Genomic DNA, 13685 nt, shown 5'->3' on the forward strand with positions numbered 1-13685 from the left:
ATACGATTTTCCTTCATTAATCAAAAGAATAAATGCCTTAATTTTCTAGATAATAATGCTATTTAGTTAATTTAAAACAAATAAACACTCAAAGTGAAAAATAACATCGAATATATTAAACAGTTTATTATTATTACGCTCGAAGACCATTTTTATGCAATATAAAGTGACAAATATTGAAATCTATCGGTTCAAATACGGTAGAGAAAGTGTTTTCGAATGAATTTCGACTTGGTTTTATATAAGAAACAATTGCCTATTCTACAGCACGAGTAAATAAACTTAAAACTAGTAAAGATAGTATCATAAAACAAAGAATGTTTCTTTATCTAAACGTTCTCCCCGATGGAATGGAGCACCATAAAAGCTAAAAAATAACAATACAAGTTTATGTAGATTGTCTATAAATCACGAAACATCAAACTCCAAAATTGAAAATCACATTTTCGAAGTGTATTATTTGATTTTTTTCAAACAATACCCAAAGAATTTCTCACGAGTCAGTAAAAACAAATAATCATAAATAAATAAATAATTAAATTAATTTTAATTCATTTAATATCTTAGAAAATATATCTGTTCCTTTCGTTATGTTATAAAAAACAAATAATAATAATAATAATAGTAAGTAAGTAAATTTTATAAAGGCTGTAATTGTATTTTACGATGTTATTTATCACTTTAATTTTTATATACGATGCCATCCATTTTGTCTGTATCTAGACTTAACAGATCTGCTCAATTTTAATCTCTATTATTTAACAATATTATATAGGCGTAATCGGATTACAGTTAAGTAAGAATCTAGTCTTTTTTCTCTTTCTTTCTTTCTTTATAATCTTTTTTTCTATTGTATTATTTTAGATGCCATAAACAGAAGTTTATGACTTCAACATTCGATATATCAATATGGTTATATTTCTGAGATTCTGGCATCTTTCCAAACTTTCTTTTGTTTGATTCAGTCTTTACCTCGGTATTTTGGCCTTTCACCAAAAACTTCTTACCAGGCCCTCATATACCATTAAGATGTCGATACTCCGGATTCTTCTTTAACAGAAAACGGTTTAAGCAAGAAATAACCTACCCGCAGAAAGGTTTTTCTTAAGGATTTCTTTTCATTAATCCCTTTATAATAGAAGAAACATTTATTTATTCCTTTTTTTCAATTAATTTCAAGTGTATTTTCACTTCAATGGAAGAAAATTCATCATAGAAGTAAATATATTTTAAACAATTCAATAAATATAGTCCAACCTCCAATAATGGCAACCTCTAAAAGAAGACCATTTTCTCAAGAATGTTGAATAAAATTGCATATAAAACAACCTTCAAACAACGGAATGCTTCCGTCAACGGCCATTGTTCGAAGGTTTCACTGTATTTTCAATAATATAATAAATGTTTTCTAACATAGTAATAATACCAAGTGTTCGAAGATCGCTAATAATCCTGAGTTCATTGATCCAATGTTTATATTGTATTGCTTATCATTCTGTACTTGTTCGGTTTGTTATTCTGTTTTTTTTCTTTTTTAAATTACGTAATAATATTTTCTATAGAAACAAACAGTTCATCTTATAACAATTCCTTAGAAATTAATTCTAACACAGCAATTTATTGATGCATTCAGTAAATAATAGATTAAGGAGTGCAACGGATCCCAACGGAACAATGGAAACATGGAATATGAGTAAATGATAATTGCATATTGCATTATTGCTGTAATTAATTTGATTCGGGTCAGTTTGTTTGTCTTGTAACTGATTATTGGAATAAGAGATGACGAAATAAAGTTCATTAAACTGAAAGTGAAGAATATATAATATTCTATAATACTAAACAATTTTTTTTTTTTAAATCTATATTCTTAGATAGTTAAATTTTAAATATTTCCGAGAAATTCTTACCCTTTAATTAAATTATTAAATGAAATAAAGAGCAACATGTTTGTTATCTTGTCAATTGAAGAATATTATTATTATTTGGCCTATTAAAATAAGAAGTAGATTTCGAGAAATAATAAAAAAAGAAAACTGTGGAAAAACAAGAGATAAAAATATCTAGAAATAGAATATTTTCTGTCGGTACATTTCATGGCATAAAAATAATATTTTCAAGAAATAAATTCAAGTAAAATGTGTTTGGCAAAATGGAAAATTGTTGCTTTATTCCGGGAAGTGATCCAGACGATAAAGATGAAGGTTTTTCTGGATGATAACAGTTTTCGATAGAAAATACCGAAGATTCCGTTGTTAAAATGGAAAGATTTATTACAAGAAAATCTAAAATTGATTTGACGTGTTTATACTTTTAGTCATTAATCTCAATCTAATACGAACGTTACGAAAGTATCAAATACGACTAAGAAGACATTTTACTTCGAGTTTTTCTTTTCCTTTTAAATCCTCTTTGATTTGCTGGAAATTTGGAAGAATCCATAAGCAAATTTTTTATTACTGTATTAATAAAGCACGCTTCTTTGAATAGTATTACACGTCGAACAACGCCCTATACTGTCGAAAGTTTGTCGTAAAACGGAGTCAAGACGTCATAAAACCTCCTCTTGATCCACACTCTTCGTCATAAAATCGTCCTAGAAGAAATTAACTATACCGCCAAACTACAAGAGACACGAACAACTTTTTTTCTTCTTCTTCTTCTTCTTCTTCTTCTTGTTTTCTTTCGAGTGAAAAAGAAAAAATCGTTGGCGAGACGTAAGTTTTCCCTTATATTTTTTGATCTTGTCGATTATAGCGGGGTGAAAAAGAAACAGATAGACAAGTTGCAGTTATCGACAAACTCGAATAGCGACAATTTAGAACAACGTACAAATTTTGATTGTAGCCCATCACACCGAAAGAAAGACAAGAGAAAAAAAAAAGAAAACCTTGAAGGGAAAAGTACTCTATATTTTATAACTGCAAACAGATATAGAAAGCAAGACATTCTTATAATCCATATAAAAAAACAAACCTGGGTTATATAAACTACAAGTAATAATTTTAACGGTATATATACATTTAAATTGTTATATATCATATTTATGCTTTTAATAGAGAATAAAATTAAGATTAAGATTAAGACAAGTATATTAAAATACTGTAAAAGTTATCAATAAGCTGGAGTCTTTTAAATTTGATAAGAGATAAACCGATACGTTTAGAAAAATAAAGTAGCTGAGCGCGTATCATTTTTCACTCGACACAGGAAAATATATTGAATAAAACTACTTTTCTTTTATTCTTTCATATAATATTAAAAGAATTAATAATATAGTATTAAATTTTTATTTTAAATTTAAGAAAAGAAAAGAAGTAATTCGCAGTTATAAGAACAACTAATTTAGAAAATTTTCTTTTATCTATTTTAATACTTCTAAAACAACGTTTCCTTTTTATTTAAGTACCGAATCTTCTTGAAAAAATGATAAATAAGAAGATAAGTTTTTTAAAAAAATAAAATTATTTCCGAGATTTTTATTATATACAATAAAATCTCGCTTGGCAAACAAGTGCAGTAAGGTAATAAAAAACTTGTATACACATCTATATACGTGCTATATAACTTTTAAAGTTTAATGTAACCGTAACACGCTTCTCAGTTAAAAATAGAAGAATGTTTTTATTATTTTTTTAAAATATATTTTTGTATAAATCTACCAATTAACTTCGGTGTATGAGAGACGATGACATATCACGCTTCAGGTAGATTCATAACAATCCATCTCCTTTTCCTAATTAGCAGAATACACTTAACATCAGTCGTTATCTTGACGTAATTAAATGCGTGTACTTCATTTTATTCGACGACTTAGCGTACTATTTACTCCGAGTATTATAAACAGAATTATAATATGAATTTTATTCCTGGTTATCTTACAGTTTGCAGCTAAGTTATTGTTTAATTAAGAATTAATAACACCGCATTTTCTGACTGACTGCTTTATGTCATGCATTAAACTAGATTATGGTCGTTTTAATACACGGTATAGTTGTAAATAATTTAAACGTTAACACACCAAATCGATTTTACCATAGTTTAGTATTAGGGTATAACTTACGAATCAACTGTTTTTTTTTTTTTTAATAATAATTAACTCTTTTAAAACTCAATTAAGAAATTTACTATGGTAAAGAATTAGCCAACCAATTAGCTCAATGTATTGATGAAGTTGGTGGTGGCATGTTGACCGCAAGCGTGGTATTCCCAGTGCAATTTGCACTAAGTCTAGAGAATGACGCTGACTGATTCTGCCTCATTAATTTTCCAAACTTACGGACGGATTTAACCGAGAAAGAATATTTTTGACTTTGTTCTAATTAAGCTCACTGTCCTAAATTATGTACAATTTATAGGTATATATACCTGTAGTTAATTAGACATTTTCAGAAGGGAGTTTATTTGGCTTATTGCAAAATCTGATGCATCCAATTTACTTACAACTCTACCAAAACTTTATTTAAACTTATATTTATTTAATTTATTCTATTTCTATTACTTAATACACTTTATATAAATTATACATTTATTTTTAACCTTGTTTTAGATAAATATACATTTACATTGTATAATCTATATATAGATTAATATCTATAGTAAATATATGTATATGAGATGAATGTATGAGATTGTATATATTTTATTAATGTGTAGAACAGAAGAATGGGGGTGGGGATAGGTTTCGTGTTTGTTTTTTATTTATTTTTTAAAGAACACGAAGAAAAAACGCAACAAATTTATTAGAAATAGTTGTTTTCGAAAGATCTGATTCTAACAGGGATCATAAATCACGATTTTTAAGATCTTTTTCGACATTTTTATATGTTTTCCTTAGCCAAGTATTTTACGAGCATTTACACTACGACTTATCTAAAACATCTACTGAAGTAAAACCATTTTCTTTTTAAAAGAATTATAGAACCTGTAGATATTTATTTAAAGATTAATACAAAATACATTACGAATCAGATCAATAGAAACTTTAAAATATAATAAACATAATCAGTTTTATTTCATTAATACATTAACATTTTTTTCAGGTAAAATATATTTAGAATTAGAATATATCTTTTGTGTGTCATAAACAGGATAAACAAACATGATAAATTACAGTCAATTGATTTAATTTTAAGTATTTATCACGAAAATGAAGCTATGGTATTCATGGTCAACTGAATTTATTTCCTGTGTTGTATCTCAAACCTAGAGTCATTGTACTTTGGATCAGCTTGCTTGTCTGTGACACTCGCTATTCATTGTTTGGGTAGAGTCTGTGTATTGACTTGATAGAAACGTGATGTACACTGGAACCGAGATAAGTATGATTTAATGTACATTGCAATACAAACTGTCAAAAATCTTTCAAAAATTATTTTAACAAAAATTAATAAAATTTCCATCCTCTCTAACATACATTTTAATGATTTTTCTAAACTGACAATTTCGACAACGAAAAAAAAAACAGTTTTTGAATTCTTTACAATACAAAATATTGCATTTTTGGTTGTCGGTCTATGTGTCTATCTGTCAAATATATCGGAAACTACAGAAACGTATTCACACTACAACTTTCACATGCAAATCGAAAATATATATATATATATTTTTAAGTATGACGTTCTAAATTATTTTAATTCTTAATATAATATACTTATTTTAATTAAAAAGAATTCGATTAAAATAAGAGAAAAATAGTATTTATTAAAAACCTCTTTATATCATCGTTTTAATGATGTTTATAAGTATAATGATCATTTCAAATTTGTTTTCAGGGTATTATTCTATACAAACAAAGTTAATCTTTAAATGTAGACTGAATATATTTAATCCAAAGATAATGATCTGAATTCAACAACGTAGGGAAAGTCGACTCCCCTATTAGTCACATGTGAAGAGAATTTTCCAATCAATTATGGAAATTTTTCAGAGAAATACTTACTCAGCCTACACTATATAAATAATATAAACTATATATAGTATAAGTTTTGTATATATTAAACCATTTAATCATTTTAAATATGTTTACAGTATTAGATTAAGTTATATACGTGTTTACAGTCGACCACCCTATAACACTGTTGATTTTTCCGTTTTATATAAATTCCATGTTGTACGAGTCACTTAGATTTTACAAATACGTGTGCCGGACTGTGAACTGCTTACGTATTTGTAAAATCTAAGTGACTCGTACAACATGGAATTCATATAAAACGGAAAAATCAACAGTGTTATAGGGGGGTAGACTTGTATATAAATAAAAGTAAATACGATTTACATATATATATATTATAAGAATTTAATAAATTAATTGTTTAATATCATTTAAAACAATTAAAATTTGAAAAGAGAAAGATATTTTTCTCCATTACAGGTGATTTAAATTATCATAATGATAACTTCTAACGATAATATTAATCGACACGAATATTAACTATAACCTATATACATCATCAATTATTTTAATTTAATAATACTGTGCGATATTCTTATTATTTCATTCGTTGTTATATTAATATTTAAATCCGAAAAGCTTATCGAGAATATTATTATGGAAAATAAATGCAGTAATCTGAAGAGAAAACGATCTTTTTCTTATTGTGCTTCATTTAATCCAGATGTTTCTAAGTATTATATTATCTGCAAATTGTAAATTTTGTATTATTTTATTGATTTATTATATCATTTTATTACTATTATTATTATTATTATTACAACATAGAAAATATATCATAAAAGAATAAGTTTTTATTGTAATTTAATAAACAAAAAGTTATTGGAAAATTTAATCAAAAAATTCGATTTTTAATAATCTTGTAAGGATCAATTTTGATATATATTTTTTCTTTTTATACTTTGTAAAATCTCTTCTAAAGTTAGTAAAGAGGATTCTATTAATAAAGAACTTGTACAAGAGATGGGAAATGCGTGTTTCTCATCCTCACCCCTCACAAACACAAACTTAAAGAGGATATGTGTCTCCATCTAGGCTTCTTAAAAAAAGTTATCTCATAATACTCTACTGATGTAAGATAAATCGAGGATAGTATAGAAAACGAAGTTTTTCCTTTATCCCTCTAAAAATCCTTCCATGTAACGATACCATAATAAAACTGAGATCTTAAGCAAAGTCTAAGGAACGATTCTCCTATTAACTCATCACGTAATGACAAAAAGAAAGGTAATTATTTTCACTTTTGTCGATTGATTGTTTAGAAAACTTTTCTTTGCGTGACTCGCTAAATCGTTTTAGGCATTTTTTTCCCTCTCTCTCTCTCGCTCTTCTTTATCTTTTTCTGAATTCTTGAATTGATCTGTTAGAGAAAGTACTTAACGATGAAAAATTATATTTATATAATCTTTTGTAAACAATATGTAAAATTTAAAATTAAAACAATCTGCGTATAAAAATTATTATTATAAAAATATTTTAGTTGATTTTTATAAAAGAAAACTTCTCCTTCTTGATTCGTGTTATGTAAAGAAGAGAGCTTTACAGGATTTCATTTTTATAGAAATTCAATCTATAATTGGTTGAAATATTTTTTTTTGTCATATGTATATAGAATATATAGATAGATTAAATAAATATAGGCTATATATATATCGATTGTTCTTCTGGAAATAATTTAATATTTTTCGTTTGGCTACTATCTGCTTAAATCCAGTAGCGGATCGACAATTCTGTCAACAGAGAAATGGTTTTTTCCTTTCGCTAGACAAAATTTACGGTCCAAACACGATGGGGAGAAAGACGAAAGAAGCAGTTAAAAAACATTTTTTTTTTACGAAGGTTCCGTAAACTTCTTTGAACAAAAAAAAACCTACTGCAAATTGATTTTTGAAGGGAAAGTTGATTAAATTTGCTTGAATTAAAGTACGAGTGGAGACATTTCGGGGATGGGTCGATTAAAATGCTCTCTTTTCATCTATTAGAACAATAAACACATCTTTTAAATGGATCTTTACATGAGAATGTCACCAGATGTAGTAAAGTAGATGAGATATCCAAATATTACCGCATGTTCCTTTAATAAGAGAGAGAGAGAGAGAGAGAAAGAAAGACAAGGAAAAGGAGCTAACGTCAGGGATTAAAAATTCGTCCTCTGTAAGTAAAAATACAATTTTAACAAAGTATAACCTATCTCATAATCAAACGAACCGAGTTAAAAGCAATTTACGAAATTCTGAATGCATAAAGTTATTAAGTGTTCTCGTTAGTGATTATTTAGCATAGGTAATATCCCGACATCATTTTAGAACGGTGATATAGATAAATGGGTTTGTAAGTAAGACACGCTATTAGCATCGTTATGTTAGTCAGCCCAGACACATTCCTCATTATTCATTTACGATTAATTTATATATTATTCATATAATAAAAATATAATTAATTAATACTATTTTATTAACAAGTTTTAAAGATATTATTATTAATTTTTTTTTACCATTATATCTATGGAAATTAACATGCAGCTGTTGATATACCATTTTTTCTTCTTGTTTTCTATGCTTTTTATTCTGGTAAAGATTAACAGACTTTTTTTTTCAATTTCTTTGAAATGAAATTCAGATGGTACTTTCACCATGTAATATAATGGAAAGTGACTTATCTTAATTTTGTGAAAATATTCTAATTAACTTATTGTTCTTTTATGTAGATAAGATTTTAAATGGTTTTTCAAATTCGACATCTGCATGGTTAAGGTTACATTTACTAAGGAAATAATACACATGTTAAATCGAGGGGGGGTTTAAATTTAAAGATTCCTCTAACTTTACTTAAAAATCAATAAAATCAACCGAATAAATCGATTTTTTTTGCATTTAAATACGGTATTTTATTATTGTTTACAGTAAAAATTTTTAAAGGAATTCAATAATAAAAAAATGAATGTTTTTGAAATTATTTTCTACAAAGACTTTTACACAAAAATTTCTTATCGTAATTTCATTTCGAGTTTTCTAAAAGTAAAAAGTAATTTGCATTCGATGCAAATAAAAGTTGATAGATAAGAATTTAAAATGGAAAAAAATATATTAATATCGTGAAATTATCATATATTACCAATTATATATTCATCTATTCAGTAACAACAGAGAATGAATTAAATTTATATGAAATATAAAAGGAAAAAAAGAATCGAAATGAATATTTTTTAAAAAGAAAACGAATGAATTCATGCCTTATATCTTTAAAAAAATATATTATGATTTAATATAGAAGTAAATTTTCTATGTATGAAGTTTTTATGTATCAATTTTATATGAAATCAATACGTATTTCAATACATTTATAATTATTTAACATTATTAATTTCTTGTACAGTATAATAATAATAGATTTAATGAGATTATAAAGAAAAATTCAATTATCAAATTACTTATTATATCTCTTTTAATTATCTAGCTTAAGAGCTTAAGAAAAAATAAATAAATAATGGTAAAAGAATACAAGTAAAATTTCTTTTAACGCTAAAAAATATCATTGAAATAAATAAAAGACACGTTAAATTCTTAGTTTAGTCAAAATTAACCACGTTAATAAATTTTATTTTAAGTCTTTCTTCTTGATTATCTTAAAAAGAAGAGAAGAGTTAACGCTTGTTTCTTGTTACTAAGAGATTTTAATGAGAACTTTTTTAAGTAGAAGAATAATTCAATTGTCAAATTAAAATTAATTTAGCATAAAGAAGAAAGTGAAGAAAAAGAAGAATTTTTAAATGAATTTCTAGCATTTAATTCAGACTAAATCATTTCGCTCTTCATCCATCTATCACCATACGATGCCAAACGGACGTTGAACGAACTAAGCTTAACGACTTTCTTTGTAATGTCTATCTGTCATTTCGTAGCAGCATTTCATTTTTGTTTCCCTCTTTTCTTGGGTAAAGACAAATGACTTTTTGCAATCTCGAACTACTGGAGCAAATAAACTCTTTTCCAATCGCTAAAACACTTATTACAACAAAGTATGTTTCTGGTTTAAAAACTTAACTCGAAACTTCTGATGTCAACGTATCAAAAAATCCAAAAAACCGTACGAATATTCCAATAGAACTTTCAATCTTTTTCTCCCTCAAAAAAAGACTAAAAACAACAATAAATAATGAATCATATACCGAACATAAAAACTCTCTTTAAAGTTTCGTTTTCTTAAAAAAAAAAGCAAGTTTATAGTAATAAAAGTTCTTTGAATAAAATATAATCATTTATTACGGTATATTTTATGTTTTTCTAACAAAAAAAAATTAAATATAATAACTATATTATTGTATATATTAAGTCAATAGTAGATTTAAAATGCTAGTTTATTTAATGTACTGTACAAGTCGACCCCCCTATAACACTGTAGATAATCCCGTGTTATATGAATTCATGTTGTACGAGTCACTTAAATTTTACAAATACGTGAGCCGGCATACGTATTTGTAAAATTTAAGTGACTCGTATAACACGGAATTCATATAAAACGGAATTATCTACAGTGTTATAGGGGGGTCGACTGTATATAATAACTCGTTATATGTATTTAATTTTTCTCTATTTTAAGCACTGTATTAAGCATCTTTAATATATGTTTAAAATGTTTTTTTTTTTAATATATAATAAGTAAGATTTTATTTTATCATCACCGAAACATAGATATTTTGTATAAATCTTTACTTATTAAACCTTACTTAATAATATTATCGATCAATTCTTATACATCAATTTATAATAAGTGAATTAATTTATTATTAAATCTTTGGTAAAACTACTGAAGTATTAACCAAGTTTTGTGTGGTGTCTAGATCCAGCTACAACAAAAGTAATACTTATAATCGTATCGATCTAATAGAACAAACTGGATTACAAATCGCTTGATTAAAAGATACAATGTTTTGCTTTTAGAAATTTCCAGTCATTTAACACAAAATGTTTGCTCTGAACATGACGCCATTTTCATTTCTCTCATTTATTTAAACTATTCTATTTACTTATTTCCGTACTGTACATCAAACAATGCAATATAAACAATACATTAACACAAAAAGAATCGATTATTAATTCAATCGTACATTTAAAAAGTTTAATACAATCCCAGTCGACCCACCCCCTATAACACTGTTGATTATTCCGTTTTATATGAATTCCATGTTGCACGAGTCACTTATATTTTACAAATACGTGAGCCGTTCACAACCCGGCACACGTATTTGTAAAATTTAAGTGACTCGTACAACATGGAATTCATATAAAACGGAAAAATCAACAGTGTTATAGGGGGGGTCGACTGTATCTTCACTCAAAACTTCAGAATTGAAAAAGTAAACATTATTAGTTTCCATTGTAAGCTTTTATACGTGAATGTAGCTAATAAAAATTCAATTAAATCGGAAAATATTACTATAAAATTTATTTATTAAGTCGTGTACGACTTAATAAATAAATTTTATAGTAATATTTTCCGATTCATTTCTCCATAAATCATTTATATTTTATTGTTATTTAAGTAAAAGTTATGATGATCATTGTTATAGATCGAAAGAAAAATTCAATATATTATTATATTATAATAATATTAGTCAGCATCTGTAACGATCGCTCTGTCAGTGACATCGACACTCAGGTGAGTTAGGCAAACGGAAGTAGACTCAACCTACTCTTCCGTCATATGAATAAGGGTAATAGCAGGGCAAACAAAACGAACAGGGGCGTTCGTCTGTGACGCCCCGTACAAGGTGCCTTGAGGGAGAGAAAGATGTTTGGGACAATCATCGGCCTTAGTGATTAGTGTGTGTGCGTGTGTGTGTATGTGTCACAGAACGCTTTGGACATAATAGAATGAGCAGTAACAAATCTTATCAGTATCATATATTCCTAATGTTTATGGTTATACAAAAATACGCCGAACTTTTATCCTCATAAACAAACGATTAATTGGCTCTCGAAATGACGAAAAATCGAAGCCATTGTTATACGGATGAGTCGGTTACAGCTCAGACAGTGACGTCATGTAAACGGTGCCAACACGGTGCCAGATGGCGCTTGGAACCCTCACTATCGCAGGTGGTGGTGGGAAGGGCGACAGCTGGCACGTGACGATCAACAAGCGATAGCCAACATTTCGAACTCATAATTCGGCGCCATACAGAGTTACCAATGGTTACCCACAGCTTGCGGTTAATTACGATCAAAGCCGGATTTGAATGTTCACGTTCTCGCCCATTTACCAAACAACAAGAGAAAAATAATTGTCGTCTTCGTAATTAAACAAACCTTACATCAACAAACTCAATATATATATATATATATAAATAGGAGGAATTAAATAAAAACTTCGACTATTATGTGGACTCTTATTATCGTGTGATAAAGAGAGATATCAATTAGCAAAACAGAAATTATATTTTGTTTAATGAGAAAATTTTGCTAGAATTTTCTTATCGTGTCATTTTTGCAATGAACTAAATGTCAATTGATAATAATTACTAGTGAAGTCAGTTAATTCGTGTTCATCATTAACACGTCACTAATGACACATTAACGATAAACACCGTGTCGTATCAAGTTTTTAACTCTCTCTCCCCTCTCATTTTTATTCCTTAAATCTTTCGTTTATTATTATATAAGTTAATAAATTAATTAATTAAAATTTAAGATGTTATTAAATGACTTAAACAAAAAAATCTTTTAATAATTCAAATTTAAACTTTTTTTTTTTTTTAAAGTTGAATCTAAACTGTATAGATTTTCTTTTTTTATTACAGATTCTGACAGAAAGTTCTTACCTCCCACAATAGAGCATGACCCACTGGAGAATAACAAACCAGCGAATACAGTTAAGAACCACAGCTTCTTCTGTGATAAAGTGGGGAACGAACGGCAAACAACCGATCCTGTCATCACTGACAATAACATAGTTAGAGAAAATGTCTAACGGTGTGACGTCACCGGCCGTGTTTCGTTTATGGCGCCGTCAATAACACCGATCACTGTCCAGTTAATTACGTCACATTGTCCACCTTTCGGAGGAGAGATTAGACACGAGATGCACCGTCAAACCATACACAGTCGACTGACGTCACACGTGTCCGAGCTCCTTTACTTCCTCCTTCTAAGCATGCGTAGTTTACAACATCCTTCTTTGCCATCTAGTGGTAGCTATTAAAAGCTTTGTCTTGATTGAAGAACAAGTCCCTTTTTTTTTCCTTCGTTTTTTTTATAATTAAAACGGCCGGGTTCTTCTCTTGTATTGACAGAGATGTAATTAGAGTTCGTGAATTTTTCCTTCAACTCTATTGAATACTTTTTTTTTTATAAAAGAAAAAAAAATAGGAAGAGCTAATTCTTCAGATATCACAAGAGAGAGAGAGAGAAAAAAATCTCAGAAAAAAAAAAGAAAACATTTTGTACTTATAATAGAAAACTGTAGTTGTTTTCTATATAAAACTAGGAAATTATAAAATCGAAGATGCTTAAAATCTTTATTTTTTTAACTCAAAAGTAATGTTTATATACAAGTCGACCCCCCTATAACACTGTTGATTATTCTGTTTTATATGAATTCCATGTTGTACGAGTCACTTAGATTTTACAAATACGTGAGCCATTCACAACCCGGCACATGTATTTGTAAAATCTAAGTGACTCGTACAACATGGAATTCATATAAAACGGAATAATCAACAGTGTTATAGGGG

The 13685-nt window shown here is 27.6% G+C and overlaps 1 protein-coding gene across 1 annotated transcript in view; it reads right to left on the bottom strand.

Annotated features, from left to right (window-relative positions):
• LOC111632616 (tyrosine-protein kinase transmembrane receptor Ror2-like) overlaps window positions 1-13075 on the bottom strand; it is an 87324-nt gene extending 74249 nt beyond the window's left edge. The window contains exon 1 of the mRNA XM_023377104.1: window positions 12774-13075. Within this exon, the coding sequence (XP_023232872.1) occupies window positions 12774-12903 (130 nt within the window). The 5' untranslated portion in view covers window positions 12904-13075. The remainder of the gene's footprint in view (window positions 1-12773) is intronic.
• Window positions 13076-13685: the final 610 nt, after the last annotated feature.

Source organism: Centruroides sculpturatus, unplaced genomic scaffold, assembly GCF_000671375.1.
Source record: "Centruroides sculpturatus isolate CEXI.00-Female unplaced genomic scaffold, Cexi_2.0 scaffold125, whole genome shotgun sequence".
In the NCBI taxonomy this organism is placed as follows: domain Eukaryota; kingdom Metazoa; phylum Arthropoda; class Arachnida; order Scorpiones; family Buthidae; genus Centruroides; species Centruroides sculpturatus.